The sequence below is a fragment of the Pteropus medius genome, unplaced genomic scaffold (assembly GCF_902729225.1).
Source record: "Pteropus medius unplaced genomic scaffold, Ma_sr-lr_union100, whole genome shotgun sequence".
Taxonomy (NCBI): domain Eukaryota; kingdom Metazoa; phylum Chordata; class Mammalia; order Chiroptera; family Pteropodidae; genus Pteropus; species Pteropus medius.
In genome coordinates, this window is record NW_024342644.1 from 4,863,583 (window position 1) to 4,890,332 (window position 26,750).

At 33.9% G+C, this 26,750-nt stretch overlaps 1 protein-coding gene across 3 annotated transcripts in view; it reads left to right on the plus strand.

Moving 5' to 3' along the window:
• The window catches only part of NUP153 (nucleoporin 153), a 64,958-nt gene extending 38,881 nt beyond the window's left edge, over window positions 1-26,077 (plus strand). The window contains exons 12-22 of one of the 3 annotated variants that reach the window (XM_039866484.1): window positions 2,416-2,550; window positions 3,243-3,341; window positions 4,373-4,460; window positions 7,225-7,350; window positions 9,909-10,520; window positions 13,412-13,606; window positions 15,477-16,361; window positions 18,666-19,022; window positions 19,697-19,969; window positions 24,440-24,596; window positions 24,942-26,077. In XM_039866484.1, coding sequence (XP_039722418.1) covers window positions 2,416-2,550; window positions 3,243-3,341; window positions 4,373-4,460; window positions 7,225-7,350; window positions 9,909-10,520; window positions 13,412-13,606; window positions 15,477-16,361; window positions 18,666-19,022; window positions 19,697-19,969; window positions 24,440-24,596; window positions 24,942-25,026 — 3,012 coding nt within the window. In that variant the 3' untranslated portion in view covers window positions 25,027-26,077. The remainder of the gene's footprint in view (window positions 1-2,415; window positions 2,551-3,242; window positions 3,342-4,372; window positions 4,461-7,224; window positions 7,351-9,908; window positions 10,521-13,411; window positions 13,607-15,476; window positions 16,362-18,665; window positions 19,023-19,696; window positions 19,970-24,439; window positions 24,597-24,941) is intronic. The other 2 variants (XM_039866486.1, XM_039866485.1) reach the window with 2 other exon arrangements.
• The last annotated feature ends 673 nt before the right edge of the window (window positions 26,078-26,750 follow it).

The following is a 26,750-nucleotide window of genomic DNA, read 5'->3' on the forward strand; positions in this document are numbered from 1 at the left end:
GGTACATGTCATATAAATATTTTCTCCCAGTCTGGCTTGCCTTTCATTTTCTGAATAGTATCAGCAGATGTTCTAAATTTTACAAAGTCTTCATTTATTTATTTCCCATTATTTTTATTGTGCTTTGTATTCTAAGAACCCTTTGTCTCTTTCCAGGCTCTCCTGTGTTATCTTCTAGAAGATTATAGTAATGCTTTTATGTTTTTTGTAATTTCCTTTTTGATTTCTTATGTAACCCATGGATTATTTAGAGCTCTGTTTTATCATGATTTTAATGTTTTGAAATGCATCGAGACTTATTTTATAGCCCAGTGTATGCTTTGCTTGATGAATTTTGAAGAATATATATTTTGCAGTTATTGGGTATTTTGTTCATAGAAGTCAGATTAGATGACTGATAGTATTTCTTAGATCTTTGTTCTAAGATCTTTGGGGAGTGTTTGGTTAAAGTTATTGAGAGAGAGGAGTTAAATTGTCAACTTTTATTTGGTGAACTGTCTTTTCCCCCTCAATTATGTCAATTTTCGCTTCACGTATTTTGAGGCCCTCATTAGGACCTACACTTTAACATCATTATGGCTCCTCAGTGATGTGTCGCTTTTAATATTACTAAATGTTCTTTTAAAAAAAAATCTTTAGAAATATTCTTTGTATTGAAATCTACTTTATTTGGTATTATGATAGCCATCCATTCTATTACTAGAATAAGCCTTCTTATGCTTACTAACCGCAGGTTATTCCTTTTCCATCCATTTACTTTCAACATATGTATGTTTTTGCATTTAAAGTAAGTCTCCTGTAGACAGATATAGTTAAATCTTGCCTTTTTATCTACTTCTGCATAAAAATTGTAATGTTTAAAATTAATGTAATTGTTGATATGATTGGATAATGGCCTACTTTTTCATTTTCTGATTTCCCTTTTTTTTTGTTTCTTGTTCTTTTTTAAAGTTGCGTTCTTTTGGGTTAAGTGAATATTTGTTAGAATTCCATTTTAATTATTTGGCTTTTTATCTTTATCTCTTTGTTACTTAGTGGTTCCTCTTGGGATTATGATATATATCCTTAACTTTTACATTCAACTTTGTGTTACTGTTGTGCCACTTCCTATAAAAATTTAAGAATCTTGAAACTTTAGTTTGATTTACCTCCTCTTCCTTGTTATTTTATGCTGTATTACATTTGAATAGATAGGCTATAAGCCAACAGAATATAATTTTTGCTTTATACAGTTATATGTATTTTAAAGAAATTAAGAGAAAAAAAACTTTTTTTTTTTTAATTAATGTTTTCTTACATTCTCCATTTTCTTCCAGAAATCTGAGTTTCCATTTGGTATCATTTTCTTTTCTCCTGAAGAACTTTAGAGCAGGTTTTATGGCAACAGATTCTCATATTTTTCTTTTATCTGAAAGTGTCTTTGTTTTTTCTTTTTTGGCGGGGTGGTTGACTTTACTGAGATGTAACTTATGTGTAATAAACTGCATCCATTTGAAGTATTCAGATTGTTTTAGCTGGCAGTAAACTTCCCTGAACTCAGACTGCATTTCCTCTGTGGTAGCAGCAGCTGAAACTCTCTTGTCTTAGCTGCTTGATGTCTGCCTCACACACATGTTGTTTACAGGTCTGCCAGAGATTTGGACTGCTTGTGTGCAGACTTGGGGCTCTCCTTCTATGGCCCTTCAGTCCCGCATCTTCCTTCATTTTCTAGCTACTGTGGTCACCTAGTCTGTCCTCTGATTCCTCAACCAAAACATTTGCAATTTCCTCTTTGAATTTCAAGTATCCACTGGCACCAAGAGGAAACACACTCAGTGCCTTTCTCTTCTTCCAGGTGTCTTCTTCCCTCCAGTTTCTGCTTGTTTTGGGATGCTCTCCAATGTTTTCATTTATTTTTTTTTTTAATATTTTGTCCAGAGTTTATAATTGTTATGTCAGAATAAGCTACTCCACCATTAGCAGAAGTGGAACTCTTTTTGTTCTTAATCTGAGTCATTTGAGACTTGGGGTGGCCTTTGCTATACTGGGTTAAAAACCAAGGCCATTCACCAAACTCAATAGAACTGATGTTTCTTAAATGCTTGTTTTACATGCCTAGACCATATATAACTTTGTATTTTATATTAATAACAACTATGGTACATTATTTTTTCCCTCATTTTCATCAATCAGAAAATTGATACTTAGGGCACTTAGATTCACAAAGTCAAACATGGCTGGCTGGTGTCACAACTGGGATTCAAATCTTACTTAGTTTTTTTTGATTTAAGAGCTCACATTGTTAACACTGCATGGTGCTTTGTTCTTCCTGTTGTAAAATTATGTGTAACTATATAAATTCTACCTGAAAATAAGTAGAGATAAAAGAATGACACAAAGGATGGACTAATCATTATAAAATATATTGTGTTTTAGGAAATGGAAATACCAGTATTACCGAAAATCACTCTACCCATCAGCAGTTCTTCACTGCCTACCTTCAGTTTTAGTTCCCCTGTGATTGCAACTTCTCCATCATCGATTAGTCCTGCACAGTCATTAACAAACAAGGTACCAAACCATTGTACAAATAGAGGTGGTTTTTGTTCTCATTATTTAAAAAAAAAATCTAATATTCAGTTTAAAGTAGTGATTAATTTTCACTATGGAAAATCAATAACTCAGAGTAAGAAGACAAAAATGGAAATGTTATTTTGCTTTTTAATTTATTTTTTATGCCTGCAGCACCTGGTCTTCCTAGGTGGTGGTCTATTTTGCTTTTTTAAAAAAATGCACATTATAATGGGATGTTATAGTGGGAGTATTCTTTAATTTCTTTTGCAATGTGTTAGAGATTGTAAGTTTGTAAACAATGTTTTCAATTAAGATACGTTTTTCTATGTAAGAATTGATTTGTTTTTATTTTTCACATAGTTCTAATGTCTTTAATCTCCTGAAATTTTTATGTTTTTGTCTTGGCTTTTACTTTTTCTGAACATATGTTTATAGATGTTATTTTTCTCCTTTGGACAAATATCCATATCTAAAATAGTGTATACTTCTATTACAAATGGAAGCCAGATTTTTATAGCAGTTATTGTTAGTATTTTTCTGAAGTTAAAAAGTGATTTTTAAATTTAAAAGGGGAAAGAAATTTACTTTTGGCTTCTTTGGAATAATTAATTTGCTTAAGGTCCATTTTATTGTAAATTTCTTTTTCTAAAAAGCTCTTTTTGTAACTCTTTAATAATTTGGAAAACCAGGTACAAATGACCTCTCCAAACAACACTGGCAGTCCCATATTTAGATTTTCATCTCCAATTGTAAAATCTACTGAGGCAGATGTACTACCTCCATCATCTGTAAGTAATAATGAATGACTATTTCATATTTATTGATTTCAAAGGTGTACTATATTTTTATCAAATCTGAGATGCCATTGGTGGTAAGAAATACCATTATTTTTCTTCCAACTTAAAAAAAAATTAAAATGTACAGAAGATTTGAATGAATGAACACCTGCATATTTTTTCTCACACACACACACACACACACACACTCTCTCTCTCTCTCTCACACACACACACACACTCACACACACACACAGGGGCATGTGTTTTCTCATGTACTATTTGAAAGTTAAAATGCGACATCTTAATACTCTTGATACTTTTTCATGTATCCCCTAAGTTAATAAAATGTGATATAATAATAACATAGTCTGTATTTAGATTCCTTCATCAGCCCCAGACTGTCCTTTAGTTGCTGTTTTGTTTTTCTTGGTCCTGTGTCCAATTAAGATTAAGACCTAAATTATAATGCATTTAGATAACATGTTTCTTGAATTGCCTTTAACTTAGAAAAGTTTTAGGTTTTTATAAACTATGTATTTTTTTAAAATTAAGACATTTTGTGTAAGAATATGTTTAGTGTTCAGTTTGCTGTACCCTTATTTGGCAGGTGTATCATTTTGACATGTTGCCCCTTGTTTTTATTGTGTTCTTGTTTTCTGTTACAACTAAATGTTCTAGATCATTTTGTAATTTCCCTACTGCATGCCTGAAATCTGTCCATTGTCTAAAAGCCTCATGCTTTTTATTAGAAAAAGATACTTAGAAACAAAATTGGGTATTAGGAACACATTATTATTCTATGTACTGCTTTGAAAGAAAAAATGCTTAAGAAATTAAAAATGTTGCTGTTAAACTATGACACATCATTTGTTATAAGAAGCATCCTAATTTCTGAGACTGTAAAATAGGAAAAACTGTGAGTCTTAGAATAAATGAAATATATATTTTTTGACTTCGAATAAAAAGAAGCTATATATTTGATATTTGTGTAAAACTTAAAACTAATGTGACACTTACAAGGGTAACTTTTCTCTTTACAGATTGGATTTACATTTAGTGTGCCAGTTGCAAAAACAGCAGAACTTTCTGGTTCTAGTAGTATTTCAGAACCAATTACAAGTAGTTCAGGTAAGTAAAGATTTCTTATAAATTTTTACATAAAAATAGTTGCATGGATTAGATTAGTATTTCAAATTCTCTTACCTTTGGCAATTCTATAAATACTTTTATTTGAGTGAAGTTAGCTCTGAAAATCAAATAGGAGCTAATGCCAACTTTTTGACAATGCTTTTTAGTAATTATCCTCAGAGATACTTAGCTCCCTAAATGTAAATGTTGCAGTTTGGTTGTGTGAGGAATAGTCACAACAGCAGATTTTCCACTGTCTTTGTTTGGTCAAAATAAGGTGACAGTTAATTATACATGAAATCTCATTATAATAAATTCAAGGATTGTCTGTGTATTCCATCTCTAGGTTTTTACTGTTCAATTCACAGCATTTTTATTATGTCAGAGTTATGCTGGCCTCTGCAAATAGCGATAATTTCTGAACTCAAGAAATAAATGAATAATTTATTCTATTAGGGAAATAAATGAATAATCAGATAATTAAATAGGATTTTGTTTGTAGCAGTCGTTTTCTTTCGAGTGATTGGTGTTTATGAAATGGAGACTCATTTGGGCTGAGTTACTCAGGTCAAGACTGAACATTTTAGCCAAGAAATAAATAGCAAATGCAAGAGTACAGGAACAAGAGAAAAAGCATGATATACCTTGAAAATTACAAATAGCTTGTCACGATGTTGAGAGGTAGCTTTAAATTCTAAAAATTTTTGAATGCTCTGCCAAAGAATTGGATTTAAATCTGAATGTAGTCGGAAGACATTGAGAGGCAACCAACTGAATGGGGGAAGATATTTGCAAACAATACCCAATAAGGGGCTATTAACCAAAATACATACAGAAATACATACAGAACTTACATAATCAATATTAAAAAACAATCTGATTAAAAAATGAGCAGAGGACCTGAACAAACACTTCTCCCAAGAAGACATACAAACAGCCCACAGACGTATGAAAAGATGCTCAACTTCGCTCGCTATTAGAGAAATGCAAATCAAAACTATAATGAGATACCATATCACACCTGTTAGAATGGCTATTATCAACAAGCCACAATGGGAAACAGTATGGAAGTTCCTCAAAAAATTAAGAATAGAATTACCATATGACCCAGCAATCCTTCTGGGTATCTACCTCAAAAATTTGAAAACATTTATTGATAAAGACATACACATCCCAATGTTCATTGCAGTATTTTTCTTTTTTTGATTATAGCTATCCTAGTGGGTATGAAGCAGTGCTTCATTGTTGTTTTGATTTGTATTTCCCTGGTGATGAATGGCGTTAAGCTTCTTTCCATGTGCTTGTTGGTCCTTATATATTTTCTTGGGAGAAATGTCCAAATCTTTGCCTATTTTAAAACTGGTTTGTCTCTTTATTGCTGAGATGTAAGCATTTTTATATATCTGGATACTATATCCTTATCAGACATATGATTTGTAAATCTCCAATTAAGTGGATTATCTTTTTACACTTTCTTGATAATCTCTTTATATACACAAAAGTTTTAATTTTGATGAAGTTCAAATTTTTTTTGCTCATGTTTTCGTCTCATGTCTAAGAATTCATTGTCAAATCCATAGTCATGGATCTGCCTCCTAGGAGTATTATGGTTTAGTCCTACTATTTAGATCATTGATGCATTTCGAATTAATTTTTGTTTATTGTGTGAGGTGTAGGGGTAGGCAGGATTTTTTGAAACTCCTTTTTAATTGGCAAACAGGCAGAAAAACATGGTTATTTATATTTTATTATAGAAAATTTCAGACATTCTCAGAAGTCGAATCCCCATATACTCTTTACCCAGCTTTGACATTTACCGTTTTATGAACAGTCTTGTCCTTCCCTCCCTCTCTCCTCCTCTCTCCTTTCCCCTCTCCTTCCTTCCCTCCTCACACATAAGCCACACCTATCAGGTTATTTTGAAACTATCTAACACATATTTCATCTGTAAACAATCCAATAGGTATTTCATCTGTAAACAGAAATTTCCCCCTTAAAAATATAACCACAAAACCATTATCATACTCAAAATATAGATCTCTTATTTAAGTAAAAGAATATGTTCGTTTTGAAAAGTTTAGAAAATATAAAAAGTAAAATTAGCAATAAAAATTACTCATCACTAGCTGCTATCATTACTCTTTAGATGTAAAAATTTAAAATCTTCTGGACCTCTAATCTTTTACCCATTGGTGTGCTTTTAAGAATGATTTTTGTGGTTGCATAGCATTTCATCATGTCAGTATTCTTTTAATATATGTAACCAGCCCCTTATTGAGCATTTATCATCCAGGTTTTCAGTATTATAACTGAAAGATATTTGCGATCATAGAGTGAATTTCTAGAAATGAAATAACTCACTCAGTTGAATATTTTTAAGGTTTTTTTTTTTATTAATATTACAAATTGCTTTGTAATTGCTTATATATTTCATGCACTATATCAGCTCACCTCAGTTGCCATAGCATCTTAATGTTTCATCTTGATTTTCTTGATTACCAGTGAATTCATTGGGTAATAATTATAGTTTCTAGTTTTTGCCACTTTAGAGGGGAGAGATTTACAGCTTGGGAAATAGTAGTTTTACTTCCTTATAGTGGCAAGTTAACCTTCTACTTTTTAATTTGTTCATTATCTTTGAATTACAGTGACTTTTCCATGATGTTTTAGAAGCTGATCAAAATTTTATTTTTTTAATACATTTTAACTTGAGTCTAGTGCTTTTTCTTGGCATAATATCTTTTATAATTAAAAAAAATTACAGCTCAAGATATCACTGCAGTGAACAGTACAAACTGTAAGAATAAGCTAGAAGAAGACTGTGAGTGCCCTTTTAGACCTGCAAAAGTCCTGAAAGAAGGAAGTGTTCTAGATATTCTGAAAAGCCCTGGTAAGACAATGGCTGCCTTTGCGATAGTTTAAAATCTTAATTATAAACTCATGATGTTATTTTAATTTGTGGTGTACTTTAGGCTTTAAAAAAAATTATGGCTAATTAGATAGATGATTGACTTCTAAATGTAGATATAGTCAGATCTGATTATTTTGGGGGAAATATCTTAGAAACTCTACTTGTTTCTTTAGAATTCAAGGACTTTTATACTATAATGAAGTCTCTAAGAGGCAAATATAGAAGGAGAAAAAGAAGCAAGTATAGAATGAATTGCCTATTAATAGATATAGGCCAATATGGAATAAAAGTAAATAACCCTGATGATATACTTGCACATGTCTTTCTTGTGAGTATTGAACTGCCTTGTTCTTCTCAGATTATCCCCCAATTGTATATGTGTATGTGTATAACAAAACAAACATTTACTGGTTCTAACATATATATAACGGATAGTACTCACTTGAAACAAGATGTGAAAGCTAGTAAGTAATAATTTGAAGGCGATGACTAGAAATCCTCAAATAAGAGTAAGTTTCAGTATGAAAATTAAAGAGAATAGTCACAAGTTCACTTGTAATGTGTACTTTAAGAATGCACAAGTGGTTTATAGAATACTCTAGTAGTAGCTCAGAAAGAATTTAGACCCAGCAGATGTGTTCATGTATAATTGAAAAGGAATTTTAAAATAAGGTTGGCTTCAACAAGATTTAGAAGAATTAGAATTTTTTGGTCTAGCTGTCTCATTTTATAGATGAGTACAAGAGTCTCAATAATTCAGAACAGCGGTCCCCAGCCTTTTGGCACCAAGGACCGGTGCTCCTATGAGAATCTAATGCCTGATGATCTGAGGTGGAGCTGAGGAAGCGATGCTAGTGCTGGGGAGCGGCTGCAAATACAGAGGAAGCTTCGCTAGCTTGCCTACTGCTCACCTCCTACTGTGCAGCCCGGTTCCTAACAGGCCTCAGACTAGTATAGGTCTGCAGTTTAGGGATGGGGCACCCCGATTTAGAATTAACCAAGTAGTAGATAAGCATCAAATTAACATAGTTTATCTTCATATAGAGTACACTTCACATTTGTAATGTTTACTCCTCTCCCTTTTTAACTTTAAATATTAAAAATTTGTGGGAGTCACATTTCATTTGAGGGAAAAATTAGGAAAATCTGAAAAAGTGGAAGGAATAGAAACCTGTAATACCTTGAGATGGTTACTGTTAAAACTTTGCCAACCTTGGGGACTCAAAATAATGATTAACAAAATAGTACATTGTTGACCACTGGGAGTAACCAAGGTATGTGGGATTGTTTTTGCCATTATGCTAAAAATAGTTCTAGGCTGAATTATTTCTTGGTAGCACTAGAAAATCTCTAACCAGGAGCATTTGAGATCTTGCCCCCTGGCATATATCATCAATTTGGCTCAAATAAACTCTTAAAAAAAAAAAAAAATCTCTTTAACTTTCTATATCTTCTTCCCTTGAAGTACCTTTTCTTTTGGTGCTAAGGGCTGGAGAAACAGGTCTCTGAGTTTGTTGGTAAAGTAAATATTAATTGGTCCATAATAATGAAACATCATTCTCACAAGTAAAGTATAGTTTTAGTGGATCAATCAATCAATTCAACGATAGCAGTTTTGATAGTACAAAAACTTTTTTTTCTTCCTATTATTCCGTGATTCTACCTGAATACCCTAATTGTGTGTGTGTGTGTGTGTGTGTGTGTGTGTGTGTGTGTGTGTGTGTGTGTATACCTTCAGTAGTTAAAAAAAAAATGGTATACTTACAACATGAAAGGCTCTGAGATTATATTGGAGAGTTAGTTGAGGCAATTTTGTTCGAATTAGTGTTTGGTAACTTTGCGTAGGCACGTATTTGAGTTGCATGAGCTTGTGCTCCATTAGGATTAACTGGGTCTTGATTTTTATATTTCTTGGATTTACCAGATGATTCGGTACATCTTTGTTGAAATTTATCATATACGTCATTGAACTGTTACTATTTTAAAGCTCTATAGAATTTAGTATAATTAAAAGTAATTCTTACCCCTCTCTTGTATTTTGGAGAGACATCTGTCCAGTGACCATATCTACACAGCTCAGCTGTTTTTTTACCAAAAGTAGACGATACCACAGTAGTGAATTGTAACTGGATAAAACTCAATGATAATAGACATTGAAGTCATTTGGCATAGCCAACAGAACATCTGGAAGGAGAGACAGATGAGGGAGGAAGGCTATGAATATACTGTATGTAGATCAGTGTTCAGGAAGGCAAAACATAGATGACAGAATAGATCAGTAAATTAATACAAGTTAAAGCCTAAAATTAGGTATTGTTTGAATTATAATAGAGAAATCCCTAGAGTAAGAAGGTGATATACTACAAATTAAACATCTTTTGTACAATTTTAACTAGATCTAAGTGTCATTTATTATGTAATTAGTAATAGTGCTTAGGTGAAAATTACCTCTTAAGTGGTAATATTTCAGTTAATGTTTTGATTAAAAAGCTTTCTCTGACCTTTTCTTTTTACTGTCTTCTTTCCTCCCATTGTAGGTTTCACATCACCAAAGGCAGATTCTCTTGCTGCTCAGCCTACTACAAGCCCAGTAGTTTATACAAGACCAGCAATAAGTAGCTTTTCTTCTAGTGGAATCGGATTTGGGGAAAGTTTAAAAGCTGGATCATCGTGGCAGTGTGATAGTTGTCTACTCCAGAACAGAATTACAGACAACAAGTGCATAGCCTGTCAAGCAACAAAATTGCCAAAAGATACTGCTAAACAGACTGGAATTGGGACACCAAGTAAAAGTGACAAACCAACTATTTCTGCATCAGAGACTGGTTTTGGAGACAAATTTAAACCAGCAGTAGGAACTTGGGATTGTGATACGTGTTTAGTGCAAAATAAACCGGAAGCAATAAAATGTGTAGCTTGCGAAACACCGAAACCTGGAACTGGTGTTAAGCGAGTCCTTACATTGCCCGTGGCTTCAGAAAGTGCTATAACCATGGCCGCTTCATCTTCCAGCTGCACTGTGACCACTGCTACCTTAGGATTTGCAGATAAATTCAAAAGGCCTGTGGGATCTTGGGAATGTCCAGTATGCTGTGTTTCTAATAATGCAGAAGACAATAAATGTGTGTCCTGTATGTCTGAGAAACCAGGTATGTTTTTGGCTGTTTGTAATGCTTTTGCTCCTTACTTTAGTAGAACATTTTAATTTATTCTATGTAAAACCACTAAGAACAACCTGAATATTTTAAATATTTCGGGATGAGCATTGCCTCATACTTCATAACTTTTCTAAGCTATCTTGAGGTTAAAATGAATTGCTTGGTGTTGGATTTGCATGTTATCTTAAAATAGGCTAGTGTTAATCAGCCCAGGATATACTTTGACCTCTTCTTTGTATGCATTTCTATCAGAATCTTCTTGCTCTTGAGGATCATTTTCAAAGTTGATTAGGAGCTGAAAGGTCTTAGAATGGGACAATCTCAAACTTTTATGTAAAACAAAGTATGTCTTTGCCTCTTTTTTCTCTAAGTACAAGTGAGGATGGCTAGTGGTCATTTCCAGGGAAAGTGTCATTAAGGGGTAGACAGTATTGCTTTATGAAAGGCTGCGACTAAATATTAATGGTGACACCTGTACCTGTATACCATTTTCCAGAGATACGCAGTGGCAGTAAATGAATCATCAATGAAAAAGGGCTTAGCCAGCTAGAGAAATGGAGTTAGTTTTGAGCTTTTCCTGTTTCTCTGTTCAAATTTTAAAGAGTTACTAAAGATTTATATCTGAAAATGACTGCTGTTTTTGTAATACTGTTATATAATTATTTGGTAAAGATATATGGTGAAATGGGTACTAAATAAAATACAATATGAGTATCCTGGGGGGAATGATATGGGTAGCTTTAAGAGCAGTGAAATGCTCTTGAGTTATTAACCTAGACCCGTGTCTGAACATAGGGGTGAGCAATATTTCTCATTCCTGCTGGACATCTTCGTGAGAAATAAGATTTCAGAATCTTCATTCTGAATTATCTTTCCCTCACCTGACACCCCTCCTTTCCTTAAAAAAAAAAACAAAAAAACAAATCAGCCCTTGATGCATGCAGGAAACCAAAATTAATTCTGAGTTGATGGGAGAATAAAACTTTGTGTCAGGCAGTGAATTGTTACATACAAAGCAAGGAAGCACATATATGTACTGAAGAACGCCGACTTCATCGTATAAATGATGAGCCATCATTTTAAGTAGAAGAGTGATATGGTCAGAGTTGTATTTGTTAAATCACTTGGTGGCTTTTTGAAAGATTTGAAGGTGGCAAAATTTGGGGACCAGAAGACAGGTTAAGAAGTTCTATCAATAATAATAGGCAAAGATAATGGTGATGTGTACTAATGAAATGAGAGGGAGATGTGGAATAAGGTACAGTTGAAGATGTTGGTTTCAAGCTGCTAAAGTTGAGTTTTAGTTATATGTGAGGCCTTTGGATATACTGATAATGGACCCTCTGGGCTAGAGATAAGAGATTTGGGAGTCATTAGCCCACAGTTTTCAAAAAGGTCATGGAAATAGAGGTGATGGAACATGAATGAGGGGAGTAAATAGAGAAGACAGCCTAAAACTGAGCTCTGCTAACTTAAGGGAGTGGCAGGAATAAAACTTGGAACAGTTAATTTTTTTTAAAGAAATAACCAGAGAGGAAAAACATGGCACCGGTTGCCTCTTGGATGGATGGGTTTAAGGGAACAAGACCAGAAGTCTCCGTAAGAAGGCTATTATTCAAGAAATGAGGGAGTCTTGAACTAAAATAGCAGTGGAAGAGTCAGAAAAAGAGAATGAAATAGACTTGAGAAATATGTAAGAGAGAAAGATCCATCCAGCCAAGCTAATCAAGTGGATAGTAGAAATACCATCTAAGAGACCACAGGATGAAGCTCAGAAGTGTGGATTGCAGTTACAAATCGGAAAACTTTTCTTGGTGATTAAAACTACCAAAGTGTATTAGAGTTTGTGAGAAGGGCAATGGACCAAAGGTGATACCTCAGGAAGCAATTTTATTAGCAAGATGGAAGAGAACATACCAATAAAATACGAAAATCAGGTAATTGGGAGAAGTGACAATTGGAGAATATTTGGAGAAGTTGGGGTGCCAGAATGAATGGCTCTTTTCTTAAAACTATATTTCCCTTTCATGTATTATGCTTTGCTAATAAGCCTTCCTCCTTGTGCCACCGCCTCTCCCAACATACTTGCTAGTTCTGTGTAAAGATTTAAAATTCACTTCTGTGGATCCTTCTCATGCCCTTTAGTCATTTCTTCATTCTTTGTTCTCTGGTATTAGATCATTTATCACTTTATATCTTGGTGATGGAGCTACTATGCATTTGTTTTACTTTCCCCTTTTTAGAACTTGAGCACCTTTAGAAGTTAAATAATATTTTATTCATCTTTATGTCTGCAGAGTCTAAGCTCACTTAATATCTGTTAAATGGTTAGCTTATAACAAATGCCATGAACATAGTAGGTGGTGTCAAGTTGAATTGCAAAGTGGACAATAGAACACTTCTACACAAAAATGATTATTTCATAGACAGAGACCTGTACTTTGAAATGTTGAATTTAATGTGGTCTGTGGCTATGTATTTTATGTTAGACATTGCTTGCAATTTATGTCCTATGTTTTATAATGCTGTACTGTTTGAAGAAATTTGACAAAGTTTTTAAAGAAAAATTTAATCTTTTAGGCTCTTGATTTGCAAGCATGATTTTGTTTTTTTGTTTTTTAAAAAAACCACAGCTATTATTCAAATTTGGCGTTAAGAGGGTGCTTATCACTGAGCAAGTTGAGTGTGAGCTGCTCATTTATAAGATTAAAAGAAATCTAAGATGCGTATACTGTTTTAAAGATGTAAAATTTATATTTCTGGCATTTTCTCTGTCCTAATAGTAAACACTAATAAAAATTGAACATTGAGGCTTAGTGGTGTCACTAAGATGTTGATGTAATGCAAATTAGAATTTTCATGTGTTCTCCATTGTTTTTTAGGAAGTTCAGTACCTACTTCAAGTAGCAGCACTGTTCCTGTCTCTCTGTCTTCTGGAGGCTGCCTAGGATTGGACAAGTTCAAGAAACCTGAAGGAAGCTGGGACTGTGAAGTGTGCCTAGTGCAGAATAAAGCAGATTTCACCAAATGTGTAGCATGTGAAAGTGCAAAGCCAGGCACAAAATCTGAGTTTAAAGGTAAGGCATTGGTAAAGTGCCTCTTTGTATTGCCATTTTAAAGTGAAATATTTGCAGACAGCTTTAGTTTTTAAATTATTCACTATTGAAAATTCATGTAAAATAAAGTATTGTCTTCGACTTTTAGTTTGCATGTATCTCTGAATTAGTGTAATGTTGGATTTTTGGCTGGTCAGCAGTGAGGTGTTTTTTTGTTTGTTTGTTTGTTTGTTTTGTGTTTTTTTTTTTTTTGTAGCTACGTAAAGAACTATTCTGTCTGCTGTTACTGAGTCTGGGAGAATTTTAGCTTTTTGTTTTTAGTTGTTAACAACCCTTTGGCTCTAGATGAATTTCCTGACTTTTATTTGACGGAATTTACACTCTTAGAAGCTTATTGTGAATACTCAAGACTTGGCTTTGATGTCCCAGAAAAATAACTCTCAGTATTTCGTTACATAGATATAAAGGAAGAACCTCTCAAAATAATTTACACTAAACTATCTGGAGGCCAAAATTTTCAAGTCTTTATGGTCCTGTATGAATTATTTTATATGAGACACATTCCATTCAAAATTTTGATAAAAGCTTTCAGAAGATCACTGCTTCTCAGTCCACTCTATTTCCTTGTGTAGATGTTACCTTGTGGTCCGTTTCACATATTCTTTACCTGTAGTATAGTAATTACCATGCCTTTAAGTGTGTCCCTTTGAGGCAGAGGTGATAACTAATTATTATCTTTGGTGCTTTTATTCTTAGCTTTCTATGTAATATCACTTATTTTAGAGACCATGTGGATTGCCGTTTACTCCTGAGATTCTGATACATTTTTTTTTTTGCTAATTTTCTTAAGGAAAGAAAGCAGGGTGGATAATCATCAGATGGGGAAGATGAGGGCTTGTAAAACTTGGCTGTCATTTGTCTTTATTTGCACATGAGTAAGCAGAATAATGGATAAATATTTGGACCCTTTAATGATTCCTGTTTTGAGGCACTCAGTCAAGTGCTTCATTTCTAGTTTATTCAGTTATAGAAAAGCACTATGAAACCAAGACTTTGGTCTTGTCAATATAGTATTGTTTATCTTTTTAAATATTGCTTCTCATGTAATTCTTCTGGTATTTTGACACTAAAAAATATTTTTAAAAAATATTCTTGGGTAAATAACACATTCACAAGACTTAAAAATCAAATTATGATAAAAGTCATAGTAAAAAGTCTCTCTCTTGTCCCCATTGGCTCATTTTTATCCTCCTCTATCAAATAGCAACAATTAGTCTCATAACCCTTTCAGAATTTCTTTATGCACATCATAAGCAAATATACTCTTATTCTGTATATTCTTCCATCTACCTTGTTAGAAAAGGTTGAATACCATGTTGCCTTCTGTCTTCTTGATTTTATGGTGGATTAACTTGGACATAGAGCCTTCATTCTTCATTTATGGCTGCCTGGATTGCATATGGCATTTTGCATATTTCTAAATTTAGTTTAAAGACTCAGCTGTAGAATTGCTGAGTCAAAGGATATAAATGTTTGTAATTTTGTGGTAAATATTGACAAAATGCCTTCTGTAATTTTGTGCTAATTTCACACACCCACCTGCAGTGTATAAAATGTCTGTTACTCCTAGTCTTGTTGCCAGCATTGTTTTATGAAACTTGTTTGATCTCTGCCAGTCTGATAGATGAAAAGTGGTATGTTTGTGTAATCGTGAGGGTTGGGATGTAGTTCCCATGTTGAATATTGGGCAGTTTGATTTATATTTACTGTCATTGTTCATATTCTTCAAAGTAGGTCTTTTCAAATTTACTCCTATGTGCCTTTGGTTTTTAAGGTTTAACATTTTGTTATAGAGGATAACATTAATTCAGTGTCTTTTGTATTTTTGAAGGCTTTGGCACATCTTCCTCAACTTCAGATCCAGCAGCCCCATCCTTCAAATTTGGTATCTCGTCATCCTCTTCTGGGCCTTCTCAGACTTTAACAAGCACTGAAAATTTTAAATTTGGAGATCCGGGAGGCTTCAAAATAGGTGTGTCATCAGATTCTGGGTCTTTAAATGCAATGAGTGAAGGCTTTAAATTTTCTAAATCAACAGGAAATTTTAAATTTGGAGATTCATCTGATTCTAAACCTGAAGAAGTTAAAAAAGACAGTAAGAATGATAATAATTTTAAATTTGGACTTTCTTCTGGTTTAAGCAATCCAGCTTCTTTAGCTTCATTTCAGTTTGGGGTGTCTAGTCTCGGGCAGCAAGAAAAGAAAGAGGAACTGCCTAACACTTCATCTGCAGGCTTTAGCTTTGGTACAGGTGTTATTAACCCTACCCCTGCTGCTACTAACACCGTAGTGACCTCTGAGAACAAGAGCAGCTTCAGCTTTGGAACCATGGAAACCAAGAGTGTCTCAGTGGATCCTTTCACGTGTAAGACATCAGAAGCAAAAAAAGAAGAAGTCCCTGCTACCAAAGGAGGGTTCACTTTTGGCAATGTAGAACCTTCCCCTCTGCCATCTGCCTCATTGTTTGTTTTGGGAAGGACAGAAGAGAAACAGCAAGAGCCTGTCACTTCTACTTCTCTGGTGTTTGGGAACAAAGCTGACAATGAAGAGCCAAAGTGTCAAACAGCGTTTTCCTTTGGCAACTCAGAGCAAACCAAAGATGAGAGTTCTTCAAAGTCGACCTTTAGTTTCACTATAGCAAAACCATCTGAGAAGGAATCTGAACAGCCAACAAAAACCACTTTTGCTTTTGGAGTTCAAACCAATACTACAGCTGGTAAGTAGTAAACATTTTTTTTAAACACAATGTCTTTGCTTCTGGAGAGGTGCAGTAAGTCAAGGAATGGTTTACACTTAACATAGTTGAGAGAGACCAGTAACAACTCTCTGGGGAGGAGCCTAGAATTTTCCATTTTAACTGCTCCAAACCCCTATGACTTTGAGGAAGTTATCTACGTATCTGATTTTGAGAAATGCAGCTCAATGGAAAGCCCACAATATTGCACAGTTGTTCCATGTCCTTCTCCCTTCTGTTTGGGCTTTTATAATCATAATTGGCATATGTTATTCAGGAAAATAGGCATTTTTTCTTAAGCTCATGAAATATTTTCTAACTAATGAAATTAGTTATCATTACAGATAAGGATAACCAGTAGTCATCAGGCATTTAAGGAAGATAGACATCAAATGTAATTAACCCCTGAGAAATAGAGACAATTATGAAAACAAAAATCCTGATGAAAAAATGAAATAGTACATATAAAAGTTAAAAGAAATGATTGATAAACCAAATTATTCTGTGGACTGAGTAGCAGAAAAAACATAGCTGATATAATCAGATTTGTGAACTGGAGTTTTCCAGAACACAGTGCAAAAGTACAGAGAGATTGATCCAAGCTAGAGCCACAAGTTCCATTGGAATAAGAGTTTTAGAAGATGAGAATGCTATGGAGGAAATATTAAAAAAGTGACAGTTTCCTAGGTGTAATGAAAGACGTTGGTCTTAAAAATGGAAGTGGTCCACTCATTTACAAAGACCAGTGAAATTTTAGGACACTAAAGCCAAAATCCTGAATACTTTCAGAGAGAAAAGCTCTTGGCCACAAATAGTTATCAGATTAACATCAGATTTTATATTGTAACATCAAATGCTAAAACAGTAGAGCAATGTCCTCAAAGTGAATATGATTTTGAACCTAGAATTCTATCATTAGCCAATTTTATCAGACATAAGGGCAAGATATAGATGTTTTCAGACAAAGAATCGAAAGTCGAACACCCATAAACACTTTTAAATAATAAATTGGAAACAAAATAAAAAATAAACCTGAAAGAAAAATAGTATGAATTCAGCAAATAGGTATGAATAATTTTTGTCTTCTTAAATTTTCACTTGGAAATTTTTAAACACCCTTCAAAGAAAGTAAACTGTTCTTTGGAAAGGAATAAAAGTGAGATAGAGTCTAATAAGATTTAATTATGATATATCAATACTATTTCCATTGTAATAGACACTCTTAACCTCCCAGATACTGATTTGAAAGGGAGCCAACATGCTTCAGTTTCTGTAAATCATATTAATACTCATACCATAATGTGACCAGCCCTGTCTAGTAGACAGTATTGAAGCTGAGACATTATTGGAAGAGTTTTTTAAAAAGTCTTCAGTAAGGTGGTTGGATTCAGGATCATCATATAAAAAGAAATAGCTTTCCTCCCAATTAGTGGTAAAGAGTTGGACATTATCTCATTTGTATTTAATAACATTTCTAATTTGTATTTTGTAATAGCTACAGAACCTGTTACATACTAACATAAAAAAACATTTAATACTTGTTCCTGAGTAAGAACATTCCTCTCCCTCCCAGTCCCTACTATCAATATAATTTCATTTCTTAGAGGAATTTTTTGTAGAGCTTGACAAGCTAAAACTACTTCTGAAATTCACTTGGAAGGGGAATGCATAGGAATCCTGGGGAGAGGGGCAAGCATGCAGACTAGTTTGCCTTACTAAGTATCAAACCATATTATAAAGTTAAAATAAGTAAAAGTCTTATAACAAGAACTTTAGAGGAAACAAAATGCACATATATTTAGAAATTTAATGTCATAAAGGTGGAGTTATACATTAGCGAGCAAAGAGTACACTCACTAGTCAATAAATGCTGCATAGAAAATTAACTATCATTTGGATAAATTGAAGTTTTAATCTTGCTAACATAAATTGAAGTTTTAATCTTGCTAACATAAATTGCAAAATCAAGTTTATTAAAGTGCAGCTGTCTGCAACTATCTGAATTTGTTATCCAAACACAATATCCGGTTAGGTTTGGATTTAAGGCATATTTTTTATTACTCTGAATTCTGAAGGTTTTCCTATGTAAGACAGAAAGTTCATAAGCCATAAATGAAAAGATGGATATTTTTGACTACATCAACATTTAATATAACATGTCATATGATGAATGAGTGAATGAATCTATATAAAAAATTCTGTTTTTTATGAATTCTATATTGTAGGGTAGAAGAAAATGCTTTCTGTGATTACTTGTTTAAAATTTTTGTTTTTAATTTCTTACAGATCAAGGTGTAGCAAAGCCAGTTTTTAGTTTCTTGAACAACAGTTCCTCTAATTCAAGTACACCAGCCACTTCATCTAGTGGCAGCATATTCGGTAGTTCCACCTTTTCCTCCAGTGCGCCTGTGACCGCCTTTGTGTTTGGACAGGCCAGCAATCCTGTAAGCAGCTCTGCCTTCGGTAACTCTGCTGAATCTAGTACATCTCAGTCTTTGCTGTTTTCTCAAGATAGCAAACCAGCAACCACATCCAGCACGGGCACCACTGTTACCCCATTTGTCTTTGGTCCAGGAGCCAGCAGTAACAATACTGCCACCTCTGGCTTCAGCTTTGGAGCTACAACCACATCTAGCTCTGCAGGTACTTAAAAAAAAAACCACATATGTGTCTTACTTGGATTGCCTTTAATAATATGTATATCAACTCTTAGGAAATAACATTTTTATCACAGGTTATCGCAAAATGGCATGGATACCTTTAGGTCATCTATACGCAGGATGTAGTTATTCACTGTCGGGTACAATGTACATTTTGTGTCCAAGTTTAGTATAATTAACTCTTGGAAGGAATTTTTCTGATCTCAGCAAGAGTGTCATCTTTAGTTTTTCGAAGTGTCCTTTTTGAAATGTTAAGTTGTAAGTAACCAGACCCTGGAGGTTATTTTATTAGACATCAGTCCTCATTATGCAATATATACCTGATTACAACACTTCTGGAATGTGATAAATTTCTGATAAGAGGTCAGTTGCTTTTTTAGATATATTCCTTTCGCCCAAAAATCTTGACTGTGAAGGTGGGGAGTTTTGTTAATAGAAGTTTTAGTTAATATGGATTCTATATAGTTTTACTAAACAGTGCTAGAATTGTATTCCTACAATTCTTAGAATCATTATTCAAAACTTGGTGGGATTTGTTCAGCAAGGTAAGAGAGTCTGAAAAGAAGCTCGAAATTAACTTTTTAGTATATAGAGATTTCTTTAGGATTATCTCATTTTAGGTTTCATGGTGATTTAAGTATTTCTTTGGGCCTCTAGGATCCTCCTTTGTATTTGGTACTGGACCTTCAGCACCATCTGCCAGCCCAGCATTTGGTGCTAATCAGACCCCAACATTTGGACAAAGTCAAGGTGCCAGCCAGCTGAATCCCCCACGCTTTGGATCTATATCATCTTCAGCAACATTATTTTCTGCTGGTTCTCAGCCTGCACCACCTACTTTTGGGACAGTGTCAAGCAGTAGCCAGCCTCCTGTGTTTGGACAACAGCCTGGTCAGTCGGCATTTGGCTCTGGAACAGCTCCTAATTCCAGTGAGTGTGTGGTAGTGATGTAGTTTGTATCTGCACTTAGGTTCTATATGTATTAAATATAATTTTTTTCTTTAAACTTTGAGACCATTCATGTTGTATTATTTTTTTATTGTGTTTTGTCCACAGAATAGAGATGTGTATGTTTAGTCTTACCTATAAACCACAATCTAAACTTTGACCTAATTTTAAGCATTTTTAAAAGGTATTAAAAGCATTTGATTAAAATGTGCTTATTTCTCAACTCTTTGATTTAGATATTGGATTCATTCAGTCTTATTTCTCCTCATCTGAATTTTGGGACACTAGCCTAGATTTCAGCTGTAGTGTTTTCTAATCCTCTTGTGATTAGATTTACCTCAGGATGTTATACCCCAATTCCAGTACTCTTTCCTGAGTCAGTCCAGCCAAGTTGTTATGACCTTTTTTATTAGATGATACTAGCCTTTTCACTTGACTTGCATATTTAAATAAATATTCCTACAGTTTATAAAATATGGATAATCACATTGTATTATGACATTTCCTCAAAATTGCACTGGGTATATTTTTCTAATTGTGAAATATAATCATGTAGAAAAGCATGAAACAAATGTTTGTTTACTACCTTTTTTGTATCTCTCTTTGATCACATTTCTCTCTTTCCCTGCTTTTACGGTAATCACTTTTCTTGGGTTTTATTGAAAGTTAACTACTTATATATGCATCTCTAGAAAATATAGTTTTGCCTAATTTTTAATATATAAATGGAGCCTTATTCTATTCAGTCATTTGATTTTTGCTTCTTTCATTGTATCTTATTTGTAAGGTTCATCCGTGTTATTGCATGTTTGTTCATTTTCATTGCTGTAATCACTTTATGAATATACTACAGTTTATCCACATACTGTTGATGAATGTTTGAGTTGTTTTTAGCTATTAGGAAATGCAGCTCTGCACATTCTTGTATATGTTCCTTGGGGCACATGTATATTTTTCTATGGTCTACATACCTGGGAGAGGGATTGCTTAATTAAAAGGTGCACATGCGTATCTTATACTTCAGAGAAGATAATACAAACTTTCTGATGGATTGTTCCAATTCACATTGTACCATCTTTATATGAGGTTTCTCATATTTGGATTCTACATGATTTCATTTTTTATGAATTATTTTTAAAAGATTTTTTGGGCCATTTTTCTGTTTAGTGGTTTTGCTTTTCTTGTTGATTTATAGGAGTTCTTTTATGTATTCTGGATATTAGTACCTTGTCAGTATATGTAGCAAAATTTCTCCTGTTTTATGACACATGTTAACCATTTTAATCAGAATTTATCGATATTTTTTTTCTCCCAGTTTGGAATTGGAGAATTTAGCTCTTTCACACAGGTAACATTTACCTTAATCCTCCTAATACAGTAACACTATATAATTAGATCAGTATTCTGAGTATGCAAATGCTGTGTGGTATACTGTGATTTTCTTTCCTATACAACATTTTGTTTTCTCTAGCATAAATGATTCCCTCTTTGTTAACATTTTCTTTGTATTTATCATTAGTTATAGCTAACTCTTCTCTCATTTACACAAAGCTCTTCTCAGTATTTTCAAATACATTGGCTGTTTTTCAGTATCTGAAAGAACTCACAGAATCTTCTAAATTGCTCCTCCCATCAGGCTTTCTGTTGAGGCCTACTGTTCAACTGGGGTCTTAGGGATCTCTTTTTACCAATTTTCTTGGAGATTCCTTTTCAAGGAATTTTTCTTTCCTGGATGTCATGTTTTCTTCCCTCTTTTTCTTTTGTTTTGATAGAGCCAATCTTCTCGTGATTTCTTAAGGATTCAGGGAAGAAAAATTTGAGACTTTAGATTTCTGGAAGGATCTTTATTTTGCCCTATGTTTGGTTGAACAAAGATTTGGATTGGAAATCATGTTCATAATTTTGAAGGCATTTCTCCATTGTGGACTTTCTGGCCCCCAGAGTAGCTCCTGAAGTCTTCCTTGATCTTTGCTTTTTGACCTATTTCTTTTTTCTGGAATCTCATTAGAATCTTTTCCTTTACCTCTCATGTCCTGACTTATCAGAAGGATGTTCGTTGGTCTGAATCCATTTTTATCCATTGATTGTGTAAGGAATTTAGTTATGTCCTTTTGTGAACTTCCATTCTTGGGAATTTTCTTGAATTATTTTCTTTGAAGATTTTGTGCCACATTCTTTTAAAACTTCTGTTCTCTCCTTTTCCCCTGACTTCTTTGTCTGTCTTTTTTTTGCTTTCTGGGAAGATTTCTTAAATTTATCTTTTACTACATGTTCTGTTGAGATTTTACTTCCACTAGTATTACTTTTTAATTTCCAAGTGTTCCTTTTTGTTAGTGGATGTTTCCTTTTTATATCCTTCTGTTTTCAGTTCAGAAAGGTTATATATTGCTCTTGAAGATATTATTGATGAGGGTTTTTTTTTTTTTCTTAAAGCTTTTGCTTAGTTTTCTTCATATTGTTTTTCTCTATTTTGGTCTTAGTTTCTTATGAAATACTTTGCTCAAATGTCTGGTGCTTCTTGATTGTCTACTCATAGTTTTTTGAGTTATTAAAAATCGTAGTGATAATATTTAACATGAGCTCTACTCTTTAAGTGTACAATACAAACTTATGTTGTGCAGTAGATCTCTAGAACATACTTATCTTGCATAACTGAAACTTTATATCCACTGAATAACAACTCCCATCCCCTGCCATCCTTGCTCCCACCTGCCACCATTCTTCTCTCTGCTTCTGTGAATTTGGTTGTTTTGGATACCTCATATAGTGAAATCATGAAGTACTTATCCTTCTGTGACTTGCTTATTTCACTTAGAGTAATGTCCTCTAAATTTCATCCATGTTTTTGCATATTGCAAGATTTCCTTTTTAAAGGCTGAATATATACATTATTTTCTTTATCTGTTCATCTGTCACTGAACATTTAGGTTGTTTGCGCATCTTGGCCATTGTGAATAATGCTGCGAATGAACATGAGAGTCCAAATATGTCTTTGAGATTCTGATTAAAAATTTTTTAGATATGTTTCTGGAATGGAATCATATGGTAGTTCTGTTTTTAATTTTTTGAGGAACCTTCAGACTGTTTCCCATAGTGGGTGCGCCGATTTACAGTCCTATCAGTAGTGGATCAGAGTTCCCTTTTCTACACATCTTCTCCAGCACTTGTTATTTCTTATTTTTCTGATAATAGCCATTCTAGCAGGTATAGTGATATCACATTGGGGTTTTGATTTGAATTTCTCTGATGATTAGTGATGTTGATCATCTTTTATATACCTTTTGGCTATTTGTATGTCATCTTTGAAGAAATGTTTATTCAAGATCTTTGCTATTTTTTTAATTGGATTATTTTGTTTTGTTTTTTGTATTTTTTTATTGTATAGGAATTCCTTATATTTTTTTAATATTAGCCCCTTATAAGATATTTGGTTTGCAAATATTTTCTCCCATTCTACTCATTTTATGAACGTAGGACACCTAAGCACCACATGATAATTTGTTGTACATGGATAAGGCATATAGATCTTGAATTTTATTGTAGATTTATATGACTTCCTATTTGCTTGGGAAGACCTGGACTTTAGTATCTTCAGGTCTTTCTGATTCCCCAGAGAAGATTCTTCCTATTCTCTGACCTGGAGGGTGTGTACATCCTGATTGCCAGTCTTCTGGGAGCCCAGTCAGAGAGAAAGGCTGCAGTTCTCAATGTTCATTATATCAACCCTGCACTTCCTTAATCCTTCTGTTTTCAATATATTGTCCTTGCCTTTAAACTATGCGTGATGATCCCCAGTCCAGAGACCTCTCCAGGGAATAAAGCTCTGGTTTTCTGCTGAGGTAGAGGAGGAGAATGACTATCTTGTTTGGTGTTGGGGAGGCATTGAGTTGGGTGTCTGATTCTGCCATCCTTCCTCGTTTTTTTTTTTTTTAAGTCACACCTTCATCCTCACTTCCAGAGGTATCTAGAGCCTAAACCTTTTGGTTATGTTTATTGTAAATGGAATTTCTTCTTTGCTTTCCCTGCCGCTAGTATAGTATTCAGCTTTAGTGAGCATTCCAGCTTTTATATTGTATTGCTGTTGTCTCCTCTCTCCCATCTTTGTAAAAATCTCTTTACTGTTATTTTAACATAATTTGTTTGATTCCACTATCTTTAACCAGAAGTCCACTCTGCCCTTTTCCTTGGTTATGGGTATGTTGGGTCACTTGTTGGAGGGTATGTTCTGTGTGTCAATGGAGAAAATACTTAATTTTAATTTTCTTTAAATTGACCATAAGACAGATAGCTTAATTCTTCCTCCCTCTCTCCTCCCTCCCTCCCTCCCTCCCTCCTTCCCTCCCTCCTTCCTTCCGCTTAATTCTTTACTATGTTTAGTATGTAAAGGGTCATTCATTTCTGGAAAAACTCATTTTTTACCTTAATGAAGTTTTTCTGCTTCAACTATTATAGGTTCAATTTTCCAGTTTGCCAGGAGCGCTACAAATTTCAGCTTCACAAACAATAATGCATCAGGAATGTTCACATTTGGTGCAAATCCTAGCACACCTGCAGCCTCAGCCCAGCCTTCTGGTTCAGGGGGCTTTCCATCAGCAGCATTTACACTGGGGTAAGAACTGTTTGTTGATATGGAGAATTTAACATGGTATAAGGGTGTATGCATATGCATGAATGTATATGTGTTTTGTCTTTAAAAATCACAAAGGTGCTGTATAGTTTAGGTAAAATCAAGTATGTTCTCTAATATCAGTTTACTATATTGCAGTTTTGAAGGATCATAGCCTGAGAAAAATAGCAGAGAGGTTGTGTGTGTATTACAACAGAAAATGTGTTTACTTTAATATTGTCTCCCCCCCACCCCCACCCCTTCGTCACTGGTCACATTTAGCATTATACTATGATTCTAAAATTTTGTCTATATCATGTCACATTTTGAAGTTTTTATTTTTCACAGGTCAAATGGGAAAAATATGTTCTCTTCTTCTGGAACTTCAGTTTCTGGTCGCAAGATAAAGACTGCTGTTAGACGCAGGAAATAAAGATCACAGTGGTGTTATACACAACAGTTTTAACAACAGCTGGTGCCCTACTTTCACATACTGGATTGTACTACATGTTGGGGTTATCTGAAGTCAGATCTGCCTAAGGACTTCTTTAATTTTGGAATTTTCCTCCTTTTTCCTTTCTTTACAGAAGCCCCACCCTCAACTCCCACCACCCTTAAAAAAAAAAAATAATAATAGCTAGACCGATGACTGATTCTTCAGCAAAAACATTTTATGATCCAGCAAGTTATCCACTGATTTGGCTTAGGCTGGCTGAATCCAGGAATAGAACCCGCTCAGCAAATGGCTTTGTATAGAACCTCTGTGTGCACTGCTGTGTGCGTTGATATATGCGTTTATGGAACGCATTGAAATTGTAATTATATCTGGGGAATTCTGTATAGATTAGAGGATGTCGAAATGAATGATTTCTATGCTGAGTTTGTGCTGGTGTATGTGTGAAGTGAGTGAATTGGGTGTATTGTGCACTAAAATTTTCTGATAGAGGAAGCCTGATTAAAGAATGGTCCATGCTAAGGACTTGTTAGATCTAGTTCCTTCTCCATTTAAAATTATATGCTATTTCTATATTTTCATTCTTCTATCACCTGTCTTGCCTTTTTCATTATTTTATTATGAAACGTGTGTAAATACAATTTTGTTTCTGTCCTTTTCGGCATAACATAAATCTGTGAACTTGAAATTTTAATTTTGTGTTAGAAATTTTTTTTTGTTTGTTTAGTCTTGTCTCAGATTTTATTATGTAAATCCCATTATTCAAAGTTGCCTAAATCCATTTGGAAATCTTTTAAAAAAAATTGGGGATTCTTAAAGTGAATTTATTGGCTTTTCTGATCCAGTTTTGTTTGGACCAAAAACCAGTATTGTATAAAGTATTAAGCATATATTTTTATATTTACTGAAATGGACTGTGGTGACTTTGGATAATAAGGAAAAGTTTAATATTAAAGCCATGTTTATTACAGTATAATTAACATGTAAAACCATGGGATAAATGCCATCAATAAAAAATTATGAAATACTTTTTGTTCTAGTGTTAACTCTAGAAGGAAATCTTCTTATAAAGATTGATAATGGTCAGATGAGAAATTTCAAGGAATGCTTTTAAGTGATTTGGATAACTCCTAAGTGAAGAGGAGAGTGTCAGACTTTACAACATATATAGAAGGTACCTTACTTTTGTCTGGTGCTAGGACTCATGCCTACTTCACATATAAATTGGCATACCTTTTTAAAAGTCGAAAATAAACACACACAACCATTTGTTTGTGCTTGTATCTTCCTTGATAACTAGACACTGTTTAATGAGTTTTTAGAGAGACATGCCCAAAGCAGGTCACAAAAACTTCATTTGTCCTTTTGTGTAATTTCTTTTGGATTATTTTACTGTTTCTTTAAAAAAAGATTTCTATGGTCCACAAAAGAACTCTGGGGGGACAGCTTTTGATAATTTTTTTCTTCAGTTTGAACATACCAGTTATGTTGTGCTGACTTATTTTGCTGAATTTCTGGTTGAAGTCTAAATTCAGAACTTTAAAATGTTTAGCTTTTGTTTCCGTGTTTACATGAAAATACATTTTTCTTATTAAAAATATTTAGGCCATCATCAAATGCTGGTTTTGGTGTAGAAATTTTGTATTTGTAATACTTTATTAATCTACATTTGACATGGGCCTGTTTGGGGGCAAATGGTGATG